Here is a 27,275-nt window from a genome sequence, read left to right as displayed (position 1 = left end):
GTTTCATTAAGTAGATATACCCATATCTGCTTAAGTCATCTATGAAGGTGAGAAAATAACGATATCCGCCACGAGCCTCAACATTCATCGGTCCACATACATCTGTATGTATGATTTCCAACAAATCTGTTGCTCTCTCCATAGTACCGGAGAACGGTGTTTTTGTCATCTTACCCATAAGGCATGGTTCGCAAGTACCAAGTGATTCATAATCAAGTGGTTCCAAAAGCCCATCAGTATGGAGTTTCTTCATGCGCTTCATACCGATATGACCTAAATGGCAGTGCCACAAATAAGTTGCACTATCATTATCAACTCTGCATCTTTTGGTTTCAACACTATGAATATGTGTGTCACTACTATCGAGATTTAATAATAATAGACCACTCTTTAAGGGTGCATGACCATAAAAGATATTACTCATGTAAATAGAACAACCATTATTCTCTGATTTAAATGAATAACCGTCTCGCATCAAACAAGATCCAGATATAATGTTCATGCTTAACGCCGGCACCAAATAACAATTATTTAGGTCTAATATTAATCCCGAAGGTAGATGTAGAGGTAGCGTGCCGACTGCGATCACATCGACTTTGGAACCATTTCCCACGCACATCGTCACCTCGTCCTTAGCCATTCTTCGCTTAATCCGTAGTCCCTGTTTCGAGTTGCAAATATTAGCAACAGAACCAGTATCAAATACCCAGGTGCTACTGCGAGCATTAGTAAGGTACACATCAATAACATGTATATCACATATACCTTTGTTCACCTTGCCTCCTTCTTATCCGCCAAATACTTGAGGCAGTTCCGCTTCTAGTGATCAGTCTGCTTGCAGTAGAAGCACTCAGTTTCACGCTTAGGTCCAGGTTTGGGTTTCTTCTCTTGAGCAGCAACTTGCTTGCTGTTCTTTTTGAAGTTCCCCTTCTTCTTCCCTTTGCCCTTTTTCTTGAAACTAGTGGTCTTGTTGACCATCAACACTTGATGCTCCTTCTTGATTTCTACCTCCGCAGCTTTCAGCATTGCGAAGAGCTCGGGAATAGTCTTATTCATCCCTTGCATATTATAGCTCATCACGAAGCTCTTGTAGCTTGGTGGCAGTGATTGGAGAATTCTGTCGATGACGCAATCATCTGGAAGATTAACTCCCAATTGAATCAAGTGATTATTATACCCAGACATTTTGAGTATATGCTCACTGACAGAACTGTTCTCCTCCATCTTACAGCTATAGAACTTATTGGAGACTTCGTATCTCTCAATTCGGGCATTTGCTTGAAATATTAACTTCAACTCCTGGAACATCTCATATGCTCCATGACGTTCAAAACGTCGTTGAAGTCCCGATTCTAAGCCGTAAAGCATGGCACACTGAACTATCGAGTAGTCATCAGCTTTGCTCTGCCAGACGTTCAAAACATATGGTGTTGCTCCAGCAGCAGGCCTGGCACCCAGCGGTGCTTCTAGGACATAATTCTTCTGTGCAGCAATGAGGATAATCCTCAAGTTACGGACCCAGTCCGTGTAATTGCTACCATCATCTTTCAACTTTTCTTTCTCAAGGAACGCATTAAAATTCAACGGAACAACAGCACGGGCCATCTATCTACAATCAAACATGAATAAGCAAGATACTATCAGGTACTAAGTTCATGATAAATTTAGGTTCAATTAATCATATTACTTAAAGAACTCCCACTTAGATAGACATCCCTCTAATCCTCTAAGTGATTACGTGATCCAAATCAACTAAACCATGTCCGATCATCACGTGAGATGGAGTAGTTTCATTGGTGAACATCGCTATGTTGATCATATCTACTATATGATTCACGCTCGACCTTTCGGTCTCCGTGCTCCGAGGCCATATCTGTATATGCTTGGCTCGTCAAGTATAACCTGGGTATTCCGCGTGTGCAACTGTTTTGCACCCGTTGTATTTGAACGTAGAGCCTATCACACCCGATCATCACGTGGTGTCTCAGCACGAAGAACTTTCGCAACGGTGCATACTCAGGGAGAACACTTCTTGATAATTAGTGAGAGATCATCTTATAATGCTACCGTCAATCAAAGCAAGATAAGATGCATAAAAGATAAACATCACATGCAATCAATATAAGTGATATTATGTGGCCATCATCATCTTGTGCTTGTGATCTCCATCTTCGAAGCACCGTCATGATCACCATCTTCACTGGCGCGACACCTTGATCTCCATCGTAGCATCGTTGTCGTCTCGCCAATCTTATGCTTCCACGACTATCTCTACCGCTTAGTGATAAAGTAAAGCATTACAGGGCGATTGCATTGCATACAATAAAGCGACAACCATATGGCTCCTGCCAGTTGCCGATAACTCGGTTACAAAACATGATCATCTCATACAATAAAATTTAGCATCATGTCTTGACCATATCACATCACAACATGCCCTGCAAAAACAAGTTAGACGTCCTCTACTTTGTTGTTGCATGTTTTACGTGGCTGCTACGGGCTTAAGCAAGAATCAATCTTACCTACGCATCAAAACCACAACGATAGTTTGTCAAGTTGGTGCTGTTTTAACCTTCGCAAGGATCGGGCGTAGCCACACTCGGTTCAACTAAAGTTGGAGAAACTGTCACCCGTTAGCCACCTTTGTGCAAAGCACGTCGGGAGAACCGGTCTCGCGTAAGCGTACGCGTAATGTCGGTCCGGGACGCTTCGTCCAACAATACCGCCGAACCAAAGTATGACATGCTAGTAAGCAGTATGACTTATATCGCCCACAACTCACTTGTGTTCTACTCGTGCATATAACATCAACATATAAAACCTAGGCTCGGATGCCACTGTTGGGTTTCGTAGTAATTTCAAAAAAATTCCTACGCACACGCAAGATCATGGTGATGCATAGCAACGAGAGGGAAGAGTGTGATCTACGTACCCTTGTAGATCGACAACGGAAGCGTTAGCACAACGTGGTTGATGTAGTCGTACGTCTTCACGGCCCGACCGATCAAGCACCGAAACTACGGCACCTCCGAGTTCTAGCACACGTTCAGCTCGATGACGATCCCCGGACTCTGATCCAGCAAAGTGTCGGGGAAGAGTTCCGTCAGCACGACGGCGTGGTGACGATCTTGATGTACTACCGTCGCAAGGCTTCGCCTAAGCACCACTACAATATTATCGAGGACTATGGTGGAAGGGGGCACCGCACACGGCTAAGAATATGATCACGTGGATTAACTTGTGTGTCTAGGGGTGCCCCTTGCCTCCGTATATAAAGGATCAAAGGGGGGGTGCGGCCGGCCAGGAGAGGGCGCGCCAGGAGGAGTCCTACTCCCTCCGGGAGTAGGATTCCCCCCCCCCTTTCCTAGTTGGAATAGGATTCGGGAGGGGTGAAAGAGGAGAGAGAGAAGGAAGGGGGGGCACCGCCCCCCTCTCCTTGTCCTATTCGGACTAGGGGGGAGGGGCGCGCGGCCCAGCCCTGGCCACCTCTCCTCTCTTCCACTAAAGCCCACTAAGGCCCATATACCTCCCGGGGGGTTCCGGTAACCTCCCGGTACTCCGGTAAAATCCCGATTTCACCCGGAACACTTCCGATATCCAAATATAGGCTTCCAATATATCAATCTTTATGTCTCGACCATTTTGAGACTCCTCGTCATGTCCATGATCACATCCGGGACTCCAAACAAACTTCGGTACATCAAAACTCATAAACTCATAATATAACTGTCATTGAAACCTTAAGCGTGCGGACCCTACGGGTTCGAGAACAATGTAGACATGACCGAGACACGTCTCCGGTCAATAACCAATAGCGGAACCTGGATGCTCATATTGGCTCCTACATATTCTATGAAGATCTTTTATCGGTCAGACCGCATAACAACATACGTTGTTCCCTTTGTCATCGGTATGTTACTTGCCCGAGATTCGATCGTCGGTATCTCAATACCTAGTTCAATCTCATTACCGGCAAGTCTCTTTACTCGTTCCGTAATACATCATCTCACAACTAAATCATTAGTTGCAATGCTTGCAAGGCTTATGTGATGTGCATTACCGAGAGGGCCCAGAGATACCTCTCCGACAATCGGAGTGACAAATCCTAATCTCGAAATACGCCAACCCAACATCTACCTTTGGAGACACCTGTAGAGCACCTTTATAATCACCCAGTTACGTTGTGACGTTTGGTAGCACACAAAGTGTTCCTCCGGCAAACGGGAGTTGCATAATCTCATAGTCATAGGAACATGTATAAGTCATGAAGAAAGCAATAGCAACATACTAAACGATCGGGTGCTAAGCTAATGGAATGGGTCATGTCAATCAGATCATTCACCTAATGATGTGATCCCGTTAATCAAATAACAACTCTTTGTCCATGGTTAGGAAACATAACCATCTTTGATTAACGAGCTAGTCTAGTAGAGGCATACTAGTGACACTCTGTTTGTCTATGTATTCACACATGTATTATGTTTCCGGTTAATACAATTCTAGCATGAATAATAATCATTTATCATGATATAAGGAAATAAATAATAACTTTATTATTGCCTCTAGGGCATATTTCCTTCAACTGCATCAGTTGTGCCTGAAGAAAATCAACCAGATTCCTCAGCTGCTCCTGCACCAACTTCAACTCCAATCCTTCCATCTGCATCAGATGTGAAGAAGACCAAGGCTGCAGAGCGAGCTGCAGTGAAGAAAAGGAAAGCATCAGCTGCTTCAGATTCTTCAACTACGAAGAAATTGAAGCCTATGATAAGTTCATTTGCAAATCCGATTGATATTGTTCCCATCTCAACCAGGCCATCAAAGGACCTTGTTCCTTTTGATGAAAAATATGTGATCCCTAGCGGATCTGATGAAGAAACTCCTTCTACTGCTTCATCTGAACCGTTGGATGAAGAAATTGAAGTGGATGTGATCCCTTCAACACCTATCATCTCCTCGCCTATGCCTCAGTTCACAGCTGAAGAGGTTGGCGTTGAAGAAATGGAAGATGAAGATGTGGACATTGGCTGCTCCACACCCGTAATCAGTGATGAATTATGGGAAGGTCAACATCCAAATTCTCCAATGTTCACCCCTCTACAGCAAATTCCTCAGTCCCCCACACAAACTGTTCACATGGGCTCTGAAGAAACTCATCCCACTGCATCTGTCCATGAGGAAATTCCAGCCACTAGCGCTGAAGAAACTGCTGCTGCTGAACAACCAACGACGCAGACTGCCACTGAGGAGGAACCAGAAATTCCTCAGCCTGAAGAACCTGCGATTGAGATTCCTGAGGTCGTGATGCAACTCACTGACACTCCTCTGCCGAAGCCAAAGGATCCTTTCTCATGCAAGCAAAAGTTCAAGGCTGATGATTTCTTCGGCGAGCACGTATTCTTCGAAGATTACAACCCATATGACTCTGCTCGCATTAGGAAGAGGCGTTTCTGGACTGCCAGTCAAGCAAATTTCTATTCCTCAGTGCTGTTCAACAAGGAGAAAATCTTCTACCATGAGCATATTTCTCACGTGGATATGGAATCTCTGCCGTGCTTTGCACCAGTCCTCGGTGTTCTTCACGACGCTGGACTGCTCAACTTTTGCTCTGACATCTGCGATTGGAATGAAGAACTGATTCTTCAATTCTATGCAACGCTGCACATCACCGGAGATGCTGCAGATGTGAATTCATGGGTGCTGGACTGGATGTCTAAAAACACTCACTACACTGCACCAGCCTCTGAATTGCTTCGTGCTCTACCACTCAGTCCTTCCCTTGAAGAAGCTCGCTGCATCTACAGTGAACCTGAGCTCACACATCATTACATGCAGGTGCTGATGAAACCTTTGAAGCCAGGTCAAGCACCAAGAACCAAATTTCTCGTGAAGGAATTGATGTACGTGCCCAGAACTGTCTATCGTATTCTTACGAGGACAATCAGTCCCATCAAAGGCCACGACTCATCTGATGAGGAAATTGTTGGCATCATGAAGAATCTGGTATTCAACATCATTCATGGCATTCCTGTCAATTATCACGATTTCTTCATGAGGACTATGGCCAATGTTGCACTGTCTCCATTTGAGCTGAAGCCTTATGCACCTTGGATTATGAGATTCCTCAGGACAAGGTCTTCACTCAACTACAAAGCTGATTTTCAGAATCACCTCAGCTACTTGCCCCCAATTGAAGTCCTCAAGCAGACATATTCCTCAATTGATGGAAAGGGCAAGGCACCTGCTGTAATAGATGAAGGCATTCGTCCATTGGATGGTCAGTTTCGCAAAGCTGCATCTTATTCCACCAATGATGACTCTGCCACACATGACTCTGCCAATGCACCTAAGTCCACTCCTCAAGCCACTGCTCTGCGCGTGATGACTAACCGTGAACTTCTGCTTAGTCTTCACCAAAAGGTGGATCGAAATCACAAATGGGTTAAGCGTCAGTTTGGTTCACTTCGTCACAACATGACTGCCACACACAATGCAGTGAAGAAAAACCACTACTACCTCCATCAAGTCTTCGGTCGCACCTAGGCAATCCTGCCACATCTGTATGGTGAAGAAGATCTGAAGAACATGGGTCTCAAAGAAGATTTTGACTGGTCTGCACCTCCACCGAAGAAATTCAAGAAGGTCCAGGTTCCTTCTCTGGTGGCCAGCTCATTTTGTTCATCACGCGACACTGATGAACATGAAGATTTGGACGACACTGCGGCAGGCCCTACATCAACAAACGACCCCAACAACGTTGGCGCTCCTTCATCAACATGATTATCTTCAGGGGCGTTAGTCCTCATTTTCAATCATTTTGGTCATTCGATGAAAAAGGGGGAGAAATATGAGTTAGTCTTCAAGCGGGTCTACTATATGGGCATTTTTTTGCTAAGTTACAACTCTCGTTCTTCTGAAACTTTATTGGATCGAGTTGTAATCTTAAACTCGAGGGTGCTCTGATACTTTTGATGCACTGTGCTTTGATACTTTTGATGCACTATTCTACATGCTTGTTCCTCGTTAATGTTATTGCACGCATGCTGAATTTCATCAGGCACCATATTTCATCATGTATTTCAAATTCTTCATATTATATGTTAAATGCGCGTATGAATTACAAGATATAGGGGGAGATCTCCATGATTCAACTCTTCAAGTGTGCATTGCTTCAAAAGCAAATTCCTCACTATGCACATCTTCAGGGGGAGTTCTTCTATATCTTGCAGTCAAATTCCTCAATATCATTATTTACACTTCATATGTTTATCCCCATTGAAAACTTAACCTATATTGTCATCAATCACCAAAAAGGGGGAGATTGTAAGTGCATCTAGTGCCCCTTAGTGATTTTGGTGTATTGAAGACTTATAGGTTAAGGGACTAATGCGTTTGTGAGTGTACACAGGTCTATAAGTCTATGAGGAGTTTGATATTTACAGAAAAAGTCGACCCCTAAAAATGAATATCTTCGACTGAAGATTTTGGTATTTCTGAAGATTTTCATGAAGACTTTGAAAGTGAAGAAATTGGTGTGTCCGTGAAGACTTGATATTCATGCGAGGAATATGAAGCTTGAAGACTTTCGTTTTCATAGTTTTGTTTTTCTCTTTCTTGAGTCATAGGAAACACCGTACTGTTAAAGGGGGTCGAGGAAATACTAAGGAAAAATTTCCATGTGATGCTCAACTCAAAATCCTACATCTACCAATCCCTTCGAGTGAAACCATTGGAAATCTCATACAGTTCAGTCAATTTCTTCAGTGACAGAGATGAAGTTCTTCTGGTCTTTGAGGAATTTGTCCTGACCGCAGAGTTAGGAATTCGCCAGTGCGGATTGTCTACATAGTGAGGAACATGATAGCCCTGAGGATTTTGCTACTCAAAATTCCGACTGTTGCTGTGCTATGTGCCAGCTGTCCCAAAATATCTATCCACCTAACGGTCATATCATTGAAGGGCATTTATGTCTTATCATGTCGGGCTGCTCCCTAGGCTATAATTAGCCGCCCCCTACAACCACTAGCTGGTTGGCTGCTCCGAGAGAAATTGACACTTGTCATTTGAGAGCAACTCATCCTCTGGGGACCTTGAGCGAAAATCATCAAGTGAGGAAAAACCAAAAACCCAAAACCCAAACACCTACAAACCCCAAGTGATTGAGCATCACTGAAGAAATTGATCCTGTGTGGATCCGACGCTTGTTACCTTTGAAGACTGTGCTTCTTTCAGACGGTTAGGCGTCATGGTCTAAAGCATCCAAGAGAAATTGTGGATCGCCGAGTGACCAAGTTTGTGAAGGTTTGGAAGTCGCCTGAAGACTTACCATGAGTGATTGGACGAGGTCTGTGTGACCTTAGTTCAAGGAGAATACGGTGAGGACTGGGTGTCTTGGACTAAGTGTCCTTGACTGGGTGTCCGGGACTGTGTGTCCTCGAGTTTAAATACTCAGCCGCTCCAACCAGACGTACAACTGAGATAGCAGTTGGAACTGGTCTACCAAATCATTGTCTTCACCAAGCTTACTGGTTCTATTCCTTCAACTCTTCCATTTCCTCATAAATGTGTTGTGTGTCTGTTCATATCTGTGTTTGAAGACTTTTACTGAAGACTTTCTCAATTTCCTCAGTTCAATTTCTTCAGTCTGTTTATCTTCATCCTATGTTATCTTGTGATTACGCTTCCTGTACTCCGTGCCTGTTCTCATTTCATCATGATGACTATGCTTGTATTCTGTTATGTTTACTTTTGAGTACTCATTCCACTGCTATTAGTTCTTCGCTAAGGAATTTCCTCACCGGCAAATTTCTCAGTGAAGAATTTCATATAAATCGCCTATTCACCCCCCCCTCTAGTCGATATAACGCACTTTCAGCCTGGTCGGTCGAGCCTGACCGGCCGGGACCCCTTTCGAGCACCAGGAGGCTCGGAGGCTACACCCAGCGGGTACGCCGGCGCGCTCCGCGAGCGCCGAGCCGTGCCAGCTGTCTTCGACAACGACCGCGACTACACGAAAATCAATGTGAGCTCCTCACCCGCATATTTTTTGCACCACGCAAGCACGGATAACACCGAGCGAAGCTCGGGGGCTGTCTCCGCATTTCATTACAGTTGCATCATTGTTCGCCCCGGCGCCAGCTAGAGTTGGCCCCGGGGCTGGCCGTTTGGCCTGAAACGTTAGTTCCCGTAGACGGCTTAGTACTGTGCGCGGTACCAAAGGCCCATTCTTAGTCACAGACCGCAGAGCGGCTGTCTGACTAGCAAGAGTGAACGTTGGAGGCCACCCACGTGAAAAACGTCCGGGAAGAAAAACGGTTCGGGCGACCCAGCCATTTCCTTTACAAGTATCTGCTCGGTCGAATCTGCTCCCAGACTCTGAGTACTGTACACTCCACTTCGCGGCCCACTCTCAGCCACAGACCGTAGAACGACTGTCCCACGAGCGAGAGCACAAGCCAAAAAATGGAGGGAATACGAAAAAGATTAAGGGGGCTCGGACGAAACCGAGTCGGCACCCTCCGCATAAAACTTGCAATGCTAAAAGCAAACATTTGATATATCTGCGCGGACTAACTTTGTCTTTTTCATGATCATTTTCATGAACACTCGCCAAAAAACCTCCGCCCAACTTTGCCAAGTTGCCCAGAGGCTTGGGGGCTACTGTCGGAGTAATTGGACATGGATACCCCGAAGACGACGAGACAATAAATCAAGACATCGGGGTTAGCAAAGCCCCTCAGTCCGACCGCCCGGCCGCTCCTGCCGGCTCCCCGTCCGACTGCTCTGTCCGGCCGGCTGCTGACTGCGTCAACCAGCCGGCTGCCAACTGCGTCAACCGCCGACACCGACAAGACACTGACAAGACGGCCATACCGCAACGTCATCTACAGTGTATCTGTCCCTGGGCACTGTTTTATAAAGTGCACCAAGGACAAGGAAGCATGCACGTCACATCACACACCATCATGAGCATGGTGCCCCATGCCCACTTGCCCCCCACGCCACCACTTAGCTTACATACTAAGCTACCATGCCCACTCAACACTATATAAGCCAGCTCCATCCATCCATCAGGGGATGGACTCACACATTCACGCATGCATGCTAGCTAGCAAGATGGCTAGCTAGCGCGCGCGCACACACAGCCATGCCACATGCACTTGGCCGGCCACAAGGCCACTCATGCATGCATGCTCAGGCACATGCAGTCACTAGCTCATATGCATATATACCAAGTCAGATGCTTATGGCACTGACTCCAGATACAGCTCCAGGAGCACTTTGTACTGCCCGATGTACAACCCAGATATACATCCAGACATGCAGGAGTAGGGGTATTATCTCTCCGGAGAGCCTCGAACCTGGGTAAACTAGCGCGTGCTACTCGCATACCCGTCCCTGGATATTCCGGCAGCAGTCTTGCCCTCACACGAAGCCACCTTGTGGCATATGTCATCTTGCACCCCCCGTGAGAATACCACGACAAAGATCATTTTAGTGATAGTGATAAAGATAAATATAATACTGTTGAAAAATCATGGGTTACTAATAAGGAACAAAATCTAAGAAATTATCTTCCCAAGTATCTGAAACTGCTAAAATAATAAAGAAAGAAGGGATCTAGAAACAACCAATCAGAAATATGACTCTACGAGATAATACTGATCTGACTGATCGCAAGAAAACCTCCTCCATGAGGACCTAGGTGCTCCTGAGCAATTGCATCAATAGAACAGAAACTATGTTTTTTTTCAAGTATATATCAAAGATCAATTAAAGTGCAACAACCGAAATTCTGAAACATGTACAATAAATTATCATCGATGCACGGATTTTTTTCTTTCTTTCAAGTATATATCAAAGATTCATGTGTTCATCTTTCGAAAGAACATTAATTAAGGCACCACCCTATTTATCTCTAAATCTCTGAGCAGACAACAAAGAACCCATAAGTCACACAATAATGCAGAGACATATCTGGAATTGCTGGGAAAATGAAAGCAAGGAATAAATCTACGGACATAATAACTAGAATCGCTGCAAATCAAGTACGAGATAACATCCACCTGCTGATTTTTTATTTTATTTTTTGCCTTCAGCAAGGAAATCACGGGATTGGACATAAAAATTAGGGATCCCTAAAAATTACCGGCAGCAAGAACGCTAATAAGTAGTAGTAATAACTAGGAGTTCCCATGTGTCAATCAACCATCCAAATCGAAAGAAAGGAAGAAAGGATCCATATGAGCATCTCAAGTTGAGGAGCTAACGAACCGAGGTTGGATCTGTTTTCTTCAGACGGAACAGAGGAAAGGGAGCCGCCGTCAACACGAACGGGAGAGAAGAACGGTACGAATCGGCGGCGGTCGTGGGTCGGCTCGGCCGGATGAGGAGAGCGCCGCCTCCGAGCAGTCAGTGACGGATCGACCAACCAAACGCCTCACGCCCGCTGCAGCCCCGACTCTAAAACCCTAGTCTTCTTGGTGTCGCCTCTTTTGGAGCAGGTGCATTTGGCATACGGGCATAAGAGCTTGGGCCGTGGCAGGGCATCTCCAAAACGGACCTGGGCAACAGTATACGTCCGTCGACAGTGAATATAAAAGCTGAGCCGACCATCCAAATATACCCGCACGCCACATCTTTTCTTTCCCTAATATTAAAGGGGACCCAGGGAGGATCAAACACAGGACCTCCGGGTTTATGGCTAAAGTGCTAGCCACTCACCCTTATGACCTTTGGTGTTGAAAAGCAGCGCTACGCTATAAATGCACATAGGACATTCCTGATTTTTTTTGGAAAACCAACCAAAAATAGGAGACCCGAGGGAGAATTGAACACGGAACCTTTAGTTTGCAGGCGAATGTGGTGACAAAATTAGCACTGCGCCATAAATATTCACTGAACATTTTTTAGTATACGGTGAATAGTTTTTCCAAATGTAATTTTTTAACTAGCAACAAAATTCCGAAATGTTTGAAAAAAGTGAATTTAAAAATACACAATGAAGTTTATTTTTAATTAGTATACAGTGCACATTTTTCAAATACACACTGAACATTTTTAAATATACAGTGATTTGTTTAAATGCACACTGAACAAATTTCCTATACATGATGAATTTTTATTATATATAGTGATGAGTTTTCAAATGTATGGTGAACTTTTTTTTCTATACGGTGAACTTTTTTTATTACATGAATTTTTTTAAGAACATGAACAAACTTTGGAATTACGAACTTCTATTGAAAAAAAATATGAACATTTTCTAAAAATTTGAAGAAATTTTGAAATTCTGAATGAAAGGTCCGAAAAAGTCAGCCGTCTAAATGCTACCTTCAGCGAAGCAACAACGTTTTGATGCTCACAAGGGTCAAATAGAATCGGCGGCGTTTCATACACCGAGTCATAATTTGTGTACGTCATTCCTTCTGCGAACAAGTCCTGGTGAACACTCTTCTCTCATGGACCCGGGCCTACTGGAGTTCCATTTTTTTTGGAAAATCATCAAAAAATACGTGCATTAGTGGGATTCAAACTAGCTACATAAGGTGCAAATCCCATCACATTAACCAACTATGCCAGCCGACCCTCATAAAATAAAATGAGCCATATCGTATTTATACACTACAACAGATAACATTCTTTTCGTCCCAATCCCAAACAATTCACACTCACACTTGCACTTGCAATACTGCATCTTGTTTTTTTTTCTTCAAGTAATCGTCGGCTCAATTCAGATTGCAACCTGAAAGCACTATGAGATCTAACTATAGCTTCACCAATCAACCATTACTAATGGATTCAAACATGTTGGGGCCACATATCCAAATTAAGACAAGAGTACACACAAGCTGATAGTGTGCATATTCATTTACTGAACCTTGTACAGTCTAAGTTCATATATATTTCAGCAATGTAGCCAGAAGAGAGAATTAGACAACTACTGATTTGGCTGAGTTGGTAGAGCCAATCAAGGCAAGAAAGCGCGGTTTCCACACAATTAGCAAACGATAGATCTTGTTGTGACAGTGGGCGCATGCAGCGAAGCGAACATGTCATGGGAGTGGGTGCATCCCCTAAAATCATCAATTGATATTAGTTGCTTGGAGTTGTAGGCGACTTGTGCCTTGGCGGCGACCGGCTGGCATGCTACCGAGTTAGCGCTCAATGTGGTAGGGGATAAGTGTCCAACATTGTCGTTAGCCGCACATTATCATGTCCAATGTTCTGAACTGGCCTCCTAAAGAACCCTACCACAGAGTGACCGATCATTTTTTACATTAGCGACCTAGACTGTAACCCAGTTACTTGATCTGGGCAACCTTCGTACAGGGCCACGGATGTTTGCTCCATAACGAAGTACGAAGGTTGTGCATGAGAAATTGTATGGAGCATGTGCCCGAGGGACACGGAGGGCACCGCTCAATCCTACCTCAACAGATTAGTTTAAACATTCCCTTGCATTGGGGCAGTTTAATCCATTGGGCTGGTGCGATTCAATGACAGGTATGTTATGTGATGGTCAAGCTCATCGCCTTGGGATTGATCACGTCTAGATGCATTATGATCAAATGGACACCGGGGTACCCGTCAGTGAGGGCGGAAAATAGGAAAAGCCATGATAGATGGATGCCGTGTTAAAATAGAGGACATGGACTTGCACGACGCGCGAGGTGGAGTCTTTGAGTCATGATTATTAGGCTAGATGTCTATGATATTATTATTTTTCTCCCGTTGCAACGCACATGCATTTTACTAGTATACTTTAAAATGAGATTTGAACAAACCGAACTATTCTTCTGCAAAATGATTAAAATCATTATATTTTCAACATATTTTAATTAAACAAAAAAGGAAAAAAATAAGTAGTCTAAATGATCACTGGCCATGGCGACATTCATGTCCAACTTCATGTCTTTCCTATGTCCAGCAAACTCACCGAACATGAACCCTGAAAAGTGAAGCTATGGGAGAGGAAGAATAAGACGTGGGGCGTGGCCTTCCTGTGACCCAATTCATGACAACGTCTCATGTCCTATTCTTCCTCGCCTAATCCATCATGCAGCACAACGTACGCACACCTTTTTCATTTCTTTCCATCTTTCATGTTGAAATTTATTGTTGTCCTATTCCTAGAAATTAATGTACTTTGGTTAAAATATGTTACATTTACGTGATTTCAAAATATATTTGTGTACTGCAAAAAAGTGTTCACATACTTTAAAAACTAGTGGCTGGGGCGGCACCTGGTGGCGCCACCTATGCGGTAATGTGCGCACTAATCAAGCTAACACACTTATTAACGTGTTGACAATCCAAACAAGCAACAGTGGTTAAAAATATAATACATAGAATAGAACTGCAGCAGAAGAGTGTTCATTCATAAAGCAAAGCAAGCGAAGTAGTTTCATCGATGCTAATAGATCTATATTAATAGAGGTGACAATCTTACAAGTGGATAGTTGGATGACTGATCACAGAAACACATCCAACTGTTCAAGTCAAGGTTTAGCAGTCTCCAAAAGGTGGGCGATCTCCAAAAGAGGTAGAGTTCCTCGGATCATCACAACACAAGCATACCAAGTCTTAGTGAGAAACTAAACACGATACATGGATCATATGTACATGCAATAGCTGGAGTCGACAGTGGTGCGTCAAGAGACGATGCACAGTTGCATCACTGGCTCACTAAGCTGCTCCTATTGCCATTTAATCAATCAACCGGTCTACCATCGAGACAGACCTCACCACCGTGAAGTATTGGCATACTCAAGAGGAGGGCACCTCACAAGGAAGTCGAAACCTAGACATCAGCACAACCATGTTGGACCTTGTACTGCTTGTACAATGAAAAGAACATTATGATTTTCCTAAGCAAGAGTTTCCAAGAATAGGAAAATAAATTTTACATCAATTTCCTCTCAGATTCTGAAGACCTCCCTAAATCAGAAGAAGAAATCAAGTAGATGTACCTAACACACACAGATACATGAAGATAGGATTGATAGATTGTGAATCAGTAGCTAACGTCTAACCATCTTGGAACACTGTCCCCCATGGTGTCCAGCCACCACCCTTCAGCAATTCATCAAATGTCAGCCGCTTTTTAAATGGTACTCCCTCTGTAAACTAATATAAGAGTGTTTAGATCACTAAAGTAGTGATCTAAACGCTCTTATATTAGTTTACGGAGGGAGTACTGTGTAACTAAAATCGGCAATCCTGCAAACAAAATTGCAAAGACAAGAAAAATCTTGGCAAATTTAGAGCCTAATGACAGCAGTTTTTTTTCTTCAGAAAAAAGAATAACAACGACAGAGGCAAGGTCATACATGTGCGCATGAAGACTTGTCTTCGTAGCCTGATTTGGTCATGCGAGTATGACACTTGTGTGAGTTCCAAACTTCTTTCACTCCTCGACTCATCGTCATGAGTTGCAAACTTGTATTTAAACTGATGTACTTTATGAAATAGGTACATATATACTACATGAGAGGTTGGCAAAATCATGTTTTGTTCATTTCCTATTTGAAACAAAAAACTGTAGTGATCCTCTGCCCCGTGAAGTTTCCTCAAAATAAGGGGAGAGTATACATTAAAATAGCTGTCAACTAAGGAATACACATAATACAAATGAGGAAGATATCAAGAAACAGTAACATCGCAGAATCTGGTAGGTTTTGCATTCATTTGTTCAAACTCATTGCGTACTCCTGCTGTAAATTTTAGAAGCCAATTGCAAGACAACAAATTGTATATTAACTCCTCTAAACAATGTTTTTTCTACAGTTTGATCGTTAGTTTTCTTCAGGAAACAATAGGGAACGATCTTGTTGGAAATATATTATGGTGAAATAAAACCATGTAAGCTATCTCCAGCTGGACCAAGCATCTGCTATGTCAGATATCGTTAGACCATATAAACATGAAAGGTAAACTGAACCAACTAACCAATATTCTGCAGTAACTACTAAATTCATGATTTGCAATCTAGTAATATTACTCCAGATCGTAGTAAACTTACCTTCCTGATCAGTGTCACCTCCAGATCCACGACAATCACAGGTCCCATCCTCTTTATTCCCACGAGAATCACAGCTAGCCAGTCTTGTCAGAGTGACCTCCTTATAAGATCCAGCAGCACATCTCCCTCTGCATCTGCATATAAAACTCGAATCAATCAGCTGGAATTGGTGACTTAACAGATGATCTAGCTGAAGAAGAAGATGAATTCATCCATGTTTGCTGGTGAAGTGACGAGTCCATGGATGGAATCATTGGTACCTTGAAGCAGGAGGCGTGCATGGCGAAGTCGTTGAAGCAGTCGACGACGCACTGCTGGATGTTGAGGGACAGTGTGTCCAGGGTGCTCACCATCGACAGCAGTAGCCCCGGCTTGGCGGCGCAGTAGATCTCCACCCGGGTGTCCTCCTCCTTGCACTCCACCTCAAACTTCAAGCACACTCAGTCGGTCACTGATCACCATTTTAAGCTACATCAGCAATGGCGCTCTGCTCCATTGGCGACTAATGTTTGTGAATGTGCATATGGAGCCCTGAGCAATGGCGTTCACAAATAAAACAACTGGAGAATGCTTTCCCTGAGATGTGCAATCTACTTCTGCAAGTTTTCGGATAGAAGCAGCAGCAATATAAGGGCTCAGCTGAATCAGCTTCTATAACGAACAAACAGATCTCGATTGAAACCGTCGAATTTACCGGCACCGAGCAGAGCAGAGCTCGGTCGCTTGTTAGAAACTAAGACGAAATCGTGCGCGCGCATGAGCGCAGCTCGAATCGTAGACCAGAGGAGAAGGAGGCCCCCGGTCAGATCAAAACCTAATGGACGGCCCTTGCCGTTCGGCGGCGCATCAGCTCGCGAAGAGAGAGAGAGAGAGACGCAGGGGTACCTTCTTGAACGTCAACGAGGAGCGCGAGGTAGTAGATGCAGTCGGTGCTCCGGCGGCGGCGCAGCTCCTCCTCGTCGACCGACGCGTGCCGCGTTCTGCCTCCAGTCTTCGCGGCGAGTGGGTCTGAGAGGGAGAGGGGGAAAGGAGGTGGCGTGCGTGGAGAGGAGAAGTGGGTTGGAGCAGGGCGACCGTATCTCGTGATCTCTTCCTTCGTCCAGAAGAAAGAGGCAGGAAGTGGGTTGTGGGGCAGCGACGAAGCCAACCGTGTGCCTATCTCAGCTCTTCGCGCAACCATCCAAAATCCGACGTGGCATAGCCGAGAGGACGCCCTTTGCGCGACTGTTATTGGGTTTCATTGTTGTTGAAACTTTTGAAAATGTTTCATGCATCTACAATATGAAAATTGATTTTTTTTCTCACATTTTAATAAATGTTCCTATATTTTTAAAAGTTCATGATTTAAAAATACGTTTGTCCCATTAAGAAACAGTTTTCACATATTTATAAAATGCTTCATGACATCTAAGAATGTTCATGAAAGGATAAAAATTTGTTCGCATAATTTTTTTCCTCAAAAAATCATAACATATAAAAAAATTATGTGCCATTTAAAAAATTGTGCACGCAACTAAAATATGTTCATATGTTTAAAAATGTTCATAAAAATAGAAAATTTGTTCACACAACTTTTAGTAAATGTTTTAACATATAGAAACAATTTGTACCATTTTTTCACAAAATTCAAAAAAGTTCATGGATATAAATAAATATTCATGGAAATATATAATTGTGTTCACATTAAGAACATAATTTTTTTATTTTCATGCAGCGTTCCCCTTCAGTTCATTGTTTCTTTTACTCATCTTATGCTACTGTAGTCTCTGGAAAATATTTGCAATTGTTCTCCTAATTTTTAAAAATTGGTGAAATACGAAAACTTCACAGATAAATATTTGCAATTGTTCTCCTAGTTGCAATATTTTTTTAAAGGATGAGTTTTAAAAAATCAAGAGTTTAAAATAAAAAGGGAAATAATAAATAATAAATTAAAACTGAACAAGAAAAACCCGGCAAAACAGAAGTAAAACACAAAGAAAATTAGCCAAAAAAAAACCCATTGAGGCAAAGGACTAAATGGGTCGGCGCACTTAGAAACTAGCAAAGGGAGGAGGTTGTGCACTGCATGCGGAAGTGTTCGGTCAAATGCCAGACCGCATTTTTTTTGACGCTTTTGTTGTTTACTTTGAAGCAAACATGATGGATTCAGATGAGGAGTACTTTGACGTGGAGAGTTTATGGATTCGTCTTCGTCAGATGATAACGAAGATGATACTGAACTGGCGATACTGATGGCAATTCTGGATGAAATGGATCTTGCATAGGAGCATTTTTCTCAACTTCAAGGGCTCAACGCCGGGACATCGTGAGTTGAATCAACATCATGCACAGGAGCGTGTTGATCTCCACGAGGAATACTTTGCACATGATGTGCTATTCGGCCGCTATTTCCGAGGTTGGTATTATATGTAGCGACCATTGCTCTTGCACAACATGGAAGGTTTCAGGGCATATGATGATTACTTGAAGCTCAAGAAGGATGTAGTTGGTTGTATTGGTCCCATGGTCTCCAGAAGTGCATGAATGTTGTGAGGATGCTTGTGTTGCCACAACCGCAAACTAGTGGGATGAGTACCTCTGAATGTTTGGGAGCACATGCCTTGAACCTAAACTCAGATTTTCTAAGAAAGTGGTCAAGGTGTTTGGACCGGAGTACTTGAGAGAAATAAATGTCGAAGTCACGACAAGGCTCATGACAATGGGAGAAGCGAGAGGGTTTCCACATATGCTCGGATCCTTGTATTGCATGCACTGGTAATAACAAATGCAGTGTGAAGGCCAGCAAAAAAATCCCACTGTCATTCTTGAACTAGTTGCATCACAAGATCTTCAGATTTGACAATCTTTGTTTGGCATGCCAGAGTCTCATAATGAGATCAACATGATGCACGGTCTCCATTGTTTGCAAGGGTGTGTGCGAGCGAAGCTCCTGCGTGCAACTATACCATAAATGGGCATGAGTACAAGATGTGGTACTATCTTTGTGATCGTGTCTATCCTTCGTGGGTGACTTTTGTCAAGACCATCTCCAATCCACTAGGTAACCAAAAATCACACGTTGTTGCAAGTAAAAGGATGCTGAGAGGACATCTGGAGTGATCAAAGCACGTTTTGTAGTTGTTTACGGACCTACCAAACAATGAAATCCAGAGACAATGTGAGAGGTGATGACAGTTTATGTGATCACGCACAACATGATTGTTGAGGATGAGGGTGAGGCAATTCACCAAGTAATGGATTTGAATAGATGTATGATCTTGTCGGGTTTCTTGAGCAGAAAGCAGCAACGTTTGAGCAATTTTCTCCAGATGCATTATCAGATTCCCAGTCGAGGAACCCAAACACAACTTTAAAATGGTATGATGGAGCATTTGTGGACGGTTCATATAGACAACTAGAGCTTGTGTCCAAATAAACTGAATTTAAATTAAACTTTTTTTTCAAACTTTATGTTGAATTATTGTTGTATTGGAATATTTATCTTTCAATTATTGATGGATCATGGTATCTATCTTTGATTGTTTTCAATATTCAGCGTATTAAAAAGATGGATGAGGCAATTATTTGAGGGAGAACGTTGGATGACATTCGCCCGGCCAGATGTCCACGGACATTTGAGGGAGTCCGTTTGAGGGGTAGCCTTGTAGATGCCCTTAGAACGCTCGCTTGTCAAAGGAAATCATATCCTTGTTTTTTATTTCTATCTTGGGCATCTTTCTATAGAAAAATGGAGAAATGAAATTCTTAGAAACCTTTGTTATCTGAGTTGTTTCATTTGTGCAATTGAATATTAAGTTTTTTTGGTAACGATTGTTTTTCACTATATCTTACAAAAAACTTCTATCACTCAAATCTTTTGGATGCTTTTCCTTCAATCAAATGACCTTTATATTTCATTTCAGGGTTTTCTGAATCAAGTGACGGTACACTGCATGTGCCGTTTTGAAAGAAACAAAACGGGCGAAAAGCAGGTTTTGTTACTATGTAGAGGCCAACAAAACTCTGACAACTCAATGTAATGTCGATTTATGTGCATGCCAACAATTTTTGATAATTCATGTGTAAGTATAACAAATATCACAATAAAAAGATATATTAGTACTGGTACATAAGTCTCGAAAACTACTTATTTTTACGCTTACCACACAACTACTTCTGCAATATCAGTTTCACAAAATTTGATAATTTGGGCAGCAAAAACCTTACAGCCCAACCACGTAGGTAACTGAATTTCGGAAACATCAACCTGAGGAAAATAAACTACAAGAGCAAGAAAAGTGCACCGGTACGCAGTCCAAAATCCCCTGCAGATTCTCTCGCACAAAGGCAAATAACGGCAACAAAAGGTCCAAGCAAAAACAAGGTCAGAGAGGTAAGGAGAAGACAGAGAAGCATAACGGAGCCAGCACTCAGCAGTCAGCAACACCTTGATCACTTCAAAAGAGGGTTTTGAACTGACAAATTTTGGAGGCCACTTCATCAACTGCACGAAATTGTGAACAGTTTTTCCAGCTCGCTGAGTGGTACAGACTTGAACTGATCTGGCAGCCCCACGCACAGCCTGCTCAGAGACCCGGGAACAACGTTCAATGATCAGAGACTCTAACTTCTGTGAATGTGCCAGCTTCGATACTCCAGCATTAGTCACGCGGTCACAGAGCCGGAGCGTGAGATTAATCAAGCATGGGGCACGCACAATGAACCGCAGCCCAGCATTACTTATGGCCTTGCAATCCACAAGCTCGAGTGTCTCCAGTAATGGAGCAGATGAGAGGGCCTTCATCCCTTTGTCATTAAAGAAGTTGGCACCCCTTAGCACGAGAAGACGAATCGGGCAAGACTTAATGAGAGACACTAGGCCCTTCCGTGTGAAGCCTATTTCTGACGTGTACATGGCAGAGCAGCCTGAAAATGTGAGATCAACACTCTCAAGCATAGGGCAACTGAGAGATAGAGCCTTAAGGCTGTTATCAGTAAATGCCGTCCTGAAAGTATCGTAATAATTCTGAGGATCCAGCCAAAGTGAGATGCTTTTAAGATTGTTGCAGCTCTGGGATAATGCAATCATGTCATTGTCATTTAGACCCCGAACATACTCCAAGCAAAGCTTCTCCAGTGCTTTGCACCTCCCAAAGAGAAAACGAAGTCCTTTTTCTGTCGCAATTTCGATACCTGCCAACCTCAAGTCCTTCATATTCTCACAACTGAAATCATACATATTCAGGCTATGAGGGTTGTATGAGGGATCATAGCCCTCATTAGGCCCAGCCCCGTCATTACGAAAGAATCTTTTCTTGATTTCAAACACAAACTTCTGTAGATTTATCCATCCTGGACCAAACTTCAGGAGGTCATCCTGGCTGATGCCCTCACACTTCTTTACTACAAGCTCTTCCAATGATCCTACAGAGCCAAGGCACTCCAACCAATCTTTGCTACCTACTTTATGGCAGTCAATAAGGTGGAGAGCAGAAAGACTCTTGCAACGAACAACCACGGCGAGAAGCCCTCTTGAAGTTATGTTTAGTGTGGAGGTCAACCTGAGGGACGCTAGTTTCTTGGAACAGGCTAGATAACCAAGACCAGAGTCATCGATGTATGAGCAAAAGCTTAAACCGAGACTAGTCAGCGAGGGGCAGTGAGATGATAACACAGAGAGACCTTGGTTGTCCAACTGATTGCCATGGCCTGCCGTCCAACCAGAGTAGTCGATTTCCACTTTACACAAATTAGGGAATCGGGTGCACAGCGATGCCAAGGCTTCTGTAGCAGGGAAAAGGCCACAGCCAACATGGATAGCACCCCTCTGATCTCCCTCAATCTTGTAGAGCTGCTTCGACACAAGGGAAAGAGAATTCAGATCACTTGTCCTGGTGATCCTTTTGAGAAACTCTGCAAACAGTTCCTCCGGGAGATCCTCCATCGAGCAATGTAGTGTGCAAGTATGGTAATCCTGAAGTTCAATAGGTACGCAGAGCACTGCACAGAAATGAATGAGAATCAGAGTTAAGCATAGCAGGGCTATAAGGTCACTTTAGCGATAGCGATAAAGATAACTATTATACTGGTGAAAATTCATGTGTTACAATAAGGAACAACATCGAAGTAATTATCATCCCAAGTATCTGAAATTGCCGAAATAATAAAGAAAGAAGGGATCCAGAAACAACAATCAGAAATACGAGTCTATGAGATAATACTGTTCCGACTGAACACATGAAAACCTCCTCCATGAGGACCTAGGTGCTCCTGAGCAAGTTGCATAAATAGAACCGAAACTATATGTTTTTGCTAACATACTCCTTTGGACATTAAGTCGTCAATTAAAGTACAAGAATCGAAATTCTGAAACATGTATAATCAAGTATCATCGATATACGAAAAATCATTCTTTCAAGTATATATTAAAGATTCATGTGTTCATCTTTGGAAAGAACATTAACTAAGGTACCGACCTATTTATCTCTAAATCTCTAAGCAGACAACAAAGAACCCATAAGTCACAGAATAATGTAGAGACATATCTGGAATTGCTGGGAAAATGAAATCAAGGAAGAAATCTCGGACATAATAACTAGAATCGATGCAAATCTACGAGATAACATCCACCTGCTGAACCGACATCTTGCGTTCTGCTGAGCGACACTAAAGTTTATTTGCCTTTAGCAGGAAAATCATGTGACTGGGCATAAAAATTAACCGCAACAACAAAGCTAAGGACTACAATTTCATCTGTCAATCAACCATCCAAATCGAAAGAAGGAAGTTTAGGAGCTAACGAACCGAGGTTGGAGCTGTTTTCTTCAGACGGAGACGGAACAGAGGAAAGGGCGCCGCCGTCAGAACGAACGGGAGAGAAGAACGGCACGGATCGGCGGCGGTGGTGGGTCGGCCTGGCCGGAGGAGGAGAGCGCCGTCTCCGACCGGTCTTTTTTTTTTTGACGGATCGACCAACCAAAACCCTCGTCTTGTTCGCGTCCACTCTCTTTGGAGCAGGCGCACTGGGCATATGGGCTTGGTTAGTGTTGGGCCTAGCATGCTCTTGAGCTCGGCGGTGAACAGTCCAAAACCCCTAACAGCCCACACGGCCCAAAACTCGGCGAGACGGAACGGGACTCGGCAGCGGGGACAGCACAAGCGGAAGCTCCCCGTTCTCGCCCCGCCGTCTCCGGAGTTCTCCTCCTCGTCCTCCCCTCCCCCTCTCCTCTCCGAAGCCAAGCTACCACTGCCAGGGCCGCTCGATCCTGGCCGAGACCAAGGGAGGGGGCCGACAATGGCGTGGAGGCGACTGGCGAGCGGCGCCGCCATGGCGGCGCATCTCCGGCGGGGCGTCCCCTCTCCCCACTTCGCCCCCGCCCGCGCCTTCTCCGCCCTCCGCGGCCCTGCCGCCGACAGCCCTACCCGTGAGTTCCTTGCTTCTCCGGCGTCCTCGTTTGCTTGATCCACGCGCTGACTCCCTCGCGTGACTCGACTCCCTACCAGTTCCTGTCAGGCACGCGTTGCAGGGCGTCTGGTCGCGGTGTTCGAGCTCGGCCCCCGCGTTTCAGGCTCGCGCCCCCATGCTCCGGGATCTGCTGGCCGCGAGGGTGCCCCCCGGAGTTCGTCCGAAGCTTCCAGGTAGCCTAAGGGGTTAGGATCGTGTGCTACGGTTACAGTATTTGTCAGTGCGCCGTGGACATCCTTCAAGCTCTCCTTGTATTTGTCTCAAAAACATATCTCAGATAGCCATGTCTTGGTCTACAATGTTAGTTGACCAGGATTATGCTCACTGACTTTAACCATTATTCTAGGTCTGCTGAGGGGATTTGGGACCGGCGGCACCGCAATTGCTGTCATGCTTTATCCCACAAAGGTCGCGGAGGCACAAGGTAATTTCTTGCCACAGACACCAGGCACATTAGAATGTACAGTATATGTTTTTTCCTTCTAGTGCTTGCTCACATGGAGAAAAACATTTAGTGCATTTCCCCGATATGATTGTTCTTTTTCCTGAGCATGCTTATGTATGATCTGGTATTTAGGTATGTATTGGAGTATTGGACAGAGTTTAGTGAAGTTGATACATGTCCTATAGTCCAATTTCATTCAGATTTCCCCTTGAAAAACTTAATCTAAGTTGTTATACATACTTAGACCTAGCTACAGATAATCCAAATGCTAGTCACTATTATTATCCTAATGCACATTTTTCCTGTGTGTAATTTCTTGCATCACAGAGCGACCGCCAAAGAGCCCATCAAAAGACATCACTGTGCTCTCACCACATTCGAAACAAGTTCTTAGGAAATTCTGGAATTTGGTCAGAAAATTTCAGCTGCCTATCGGTTTGATTCTCTTGATTGTGTATGGTTGGCGGAAACCAATGGTTCTTGCCATCAACACATTGCTTCTTCTCTACTCTACAAGGCCTGACCCCTATTCCATATACTTGTTTCTTCAGGAGGTTAGTTAAATTATTATGGCATCTTATAAAAGAACATATTCATGTTTACAGTTTGATGGTGCTTAATGTGGAATGATTGTAGCATCGTTTGAGATTTATTTATGCTACCCAAAATAACAAACTTATGAGAGGATGTTGTACGTTTTTCCTTCTTCTGTTACCTGATATATGTTTTACTGTTTCAGATTCATCAAGGGAAGGTGCAGCAAAATCCTGTATTGTGGAAGGAGGAGGTGAGCTTCATGCTTTTCCCCCCTAAGAGAGCTATATTACATATACCTGCATTTTGTAACACGGTTTGGAGTAGTTTAATGGTTCTACACCACATTACATTTTGAAGTGCTTTCCATATGGTCATGAACTTTCATTCACATTTTATTTTTAGCCTTTGCACAATCGAAGAACCCCCAAAATACCCTCCTAAACTTGAACACATTAAGAAGATTATACCCTTTTCTGAAAACAGTTTGAACATCCGTCTCAACATGCGCACCTCCGCTACACCTAACTCGAAGGGGGCAAATCCACACTTGATCATCTTCACTTCTGGGCAACCCTCATCAGTTATCCTCTCATCCTCTTGAGGAGTAGCAGGTTGCGGTCAAGCAGTCTTGAGTGAGGATCTTTGAATAGCATCTTCCATCTTCCAATGTGTGACATCAGTTTCCAGAGCATTATTCTACCATGCCAGTTTTTGCTCTGAAAACAAAGTTGATTCTGTAAAGACCATATTGAGTTATTGACCAGAGATTAGCCTAGCATAACAAATTCAGAATTGCATTCTTATTGTTTACTCAACCACCAACGGCAAACATATTCAAAGTCAGAACCTAGCTGGACACCGAATATACCAGAGATAATTTTCCACTCTTGTTTGGCCACCACAACACAGCTAAAAAACAAGTTATGCACTGATTGATTCTCAGCACAAAACAAGCATGCCTTATTACCCTGTCTTTAACATTTGGGTGCTTTTGAATGTTATCACACGTGAGAATTCTGTTATTGGCGAGGAGCCATAGAAAGACATGGACCGTATCTATTAAAGTTTAGTTTTGCAGCTAGTATATTGCCCCAGAAAAATCATAATCAAAATTTCTGCAAAAAGAATGAAGAACTGCAAAGCCTTGTGATTTTTCTTTGGTTCCTGAAGGTAAAAAATGACCTTAACCATAGTCGAAACTATTCAAAAGATCATGAAGTAAAAATTGACTTGTACTTGTGGAGTAGAGAATATAATTAGGCAGAAAGTATGCAAAGCTTCACGATTCTCCCTTGGTTCCCGATGGAGAACTGCAGACCTCTTATCTTTTAATTGGATGTTTCGGCACTTGTGTTCCTTTTCCTGTATTTCAAGTACTCCCTCCGTCCGTAAATACCTGTCATCAAAATGAATAAAAGGGAATGTATCTAGATGTAGTTCTAGATACACCCCTTTTTGTCCATTTTGATGACAAGTTTTTTCGGACGGAGGGAGTACTAGTTTATGATTTGGTAAATTGTTCCTGTGCTGCTTCGGTGGAGTTACACCATCACCTGGACAGAACTAGTCGACTGCAGCTTTTGAGATACTATGCTTATGCTTGCAGCTCTCTTCCATGCTTTCTGTCGCCGCAAACAAAAGAAATTTGCTGTCATTGAAATTTAGGTATAATGTCAATTCAATTAAGTTGTATTACCTCTGTCCATAAATACGACACATGATTTTTGGTGAAGTAATGGATAGTGTCAGCAAGGTCAGTCCATATGCATGACAATATTTAGTTCCTCAGCGCTCCTTTTATGTACTAATTTTATAGTTATAACCCTTCTTCATTTGCCTTCAGGTCATCCAGACAAGAAAAGTTGATACCGAAGACTACAAGTTCTTTTCTATTGGGACGGTCGAATTAAAGGACAGAACAGTACTGCATGTGATTGGAATTCTGGGCAATTGGTGGATCTATCATGTGTCGTATGACAAGAGAGTGGAGCAGTTGTACTTGTAACTTCTCATTCTGAAGAGCTGGTTAATAACAGTAGTTACTTGTAGTTTTTGACATCTGTATTAGGGGATACTGATTCTCAATGTTTCGGAGCTCTGCTTTTGCATGTAATGCTAAAATGCGTTAACATCACAAGTTTGTCCGGAAGATCTAGCTCTACTGGTCATCCATGGAATTTGTTTGATGGATGCATCGATTAACTTGTATCTGCTTGAAGTGTGAACTTACATCAATTTGAGTTGCGTTTCTCTGCATTATTTTCTTTAGAAATAACATGGCACTGAGTTTATCTGTGATATGCGATCATTCTGTTTTACCTATGATGTAACAAGGCCTATTGTCTCATATTTTCTTAATTCTGCATGCCAGGTATGAATATGAGTATAGATATTACTATCTGTCTTTGGAAATACATGACACTGGGTTCATTTGGGATATGAAGATCATTCTGTTATTACTTATGATGTAAAAAGGCCTCTTCTCTCTTATTTTCTTTATTTTGCATGCCGGATCGGGATACAAGTACATTATCTGTCTTAACAGAAGTGTTGAACTTGTTATTGATGTTTTTCTGGTAAAGAATAGCTAGCTGGATGAGTCATTTTATTTTTATCAAATGCCAAACTGCTACGCTGCATCTCATCGGATTCCCCATATCAAAATGCTTTCATCTTTCATTTCATCTGTATTGGAAGCATCTGGTACTATCTTATTCCTGATCAACCTGGCTTTTCTTTGCTTGATGCTTTAGTGAGAATCAGTTTACATCAGAATTTCTTTCCTCTTGTCCATACCTGTGCCGTGCCGACGGTGCCGCTTT

The 27,275-nt window shown here is 43.2% G+C and overlaps 2 protein-coding genes and 1 long non-coding RNA gene across 6 annotated transcripts; 1 reads left to right on the top strand and 2 right to left on the bottom strand.

Moving 5' to 3' along the window:
* Positions 1-15,195: 15,195 nt before the first annotated feature.
* Positions 15,196-17,159, bottom strand: LOC125542775 (uncharacterized). 4 transcript variants are annotated; one of them, XR_007298058.2, is made up of 4 exons: positions 16,910-17,159; positions 16,285-16,620; positions 15,333-16,158; positions 15,196-15,222 (listed from the first exon to the last, which is right to left on the bottom strand). It is a non-coding gene; the product is annotated as an uncharacterized LOC125542775 (long non-coding RNA). The 4 variants fall into 4 exon arrangements; XR_015618146.1 differs by having other exon boundaries at positions 15,202-15,524; positions 16,025-16,158; positions 16,910-17,153; XR_007298060.2 differs by lacking the exon at positions 15,196-15,222 and adding an exon at positions 15,235-15,253.
* Positions 17,160-20,009: 2,850 nt separating this feature from the next.
* LOC125542770 (uncharacterized) lies at positions 20,010-23,080 on the bottom strand. Its single transcript, XM_048705941.2, has 2 exons — positions 22,811-23,080; positions 20,010-22,006 (listed from the first exon to the last, which is right to left on the bottom strand). Exons 1-2 carry the CDS (start codon positions 23,034-23,036, stop codon positions 20,166-20,168), a joined length of 2,067 nt encoding a protein of 688 aa, XP_048561898.2. The 5' UTR covers positions 23,037-23,080; the 3' UTR covers positions 20,010-20,165.
* A 220-nt stretch (positions 23,081-23,300) lies between these two features.
* Positions 23,301-26,751, top strand: LOC125542772 (uncharacterized). The gene is made up of 6 exons (XM_048705943.2): positions 23,301-23,430; positions 23,510-23,644; positions 23,818-23,895; positions 24,244-24,470; positions 24,656-24,703; positions 26,297-26,751. The coding sequence occupies exons 1-6, from the start codon at positions 23,301-23,303 to the stop codon at positions 26,456-26,458; spliced, it is 780 nt and encodes a 259-aa protein (XP_048561900.2). The 3' UTR covers positions 26,459-26,751.
* The last annotated feature ends 524 nt before the right edge of the window (positions 26,752-27,275 follow it).

This window comes from Triticum urartu, chromosome 3A (assembly GCF_056163025.1).
Source record: "Triticum urartu cultivar PI428250 chromosome 3A, HENAU_Tu73, whole genome shotgun sequence".
In the NCBI taxonomy this organism is placed as follows: domain Eukaryota; kingdom Viridiplantae; phylum Streptophyta; class Magnoliopsida; order Poales; family Poaceae; genus Triticum; species Triticum urartu.
This window is presented reverse-complemented; position numbering and strand designations above follow the sequence as displayed.

Bases quoted from the DNA above. Each gene is read 5' to 3' on its own strand.
- LOC125542770 (XM_048705941.2), bottom strand. From the start codon at position 23,036: ATGCCCAGTGCGCCTGCTCCAAAGAGAGTGGACGCGAACAAGACGAGG. The intron at 22,007-22,810 runs GTTCGTTAGCTC...ATTTCTGTGCAG, and splicing joins AGAAAACAGCTCCAACCTCG to TGCTCTGCGTACCTATTGAA.
- LOC125542772 (XM_048705943.2), top strand. From the start codon at position 23,301: ATGGCGTGGAGGCGACTGGCGAGCGGCGCCGCCATGGCGGCGCATCTC. The intron at 23,896-24,243 runs GTAATTTCTTGC...CTTGCATCACAG, and splicing joins AAAGGTCGCGGAGGCACAAG to AGCGACCGCCAAAGAGCCCA. The intron at 24,471-24,655 runs GTTAGTTAAATT...TTACTGTTTCAG, and splicing joins TATACTTGTTTCTTCAGGAG to ATTCATCAAGGGAAGGTGCA.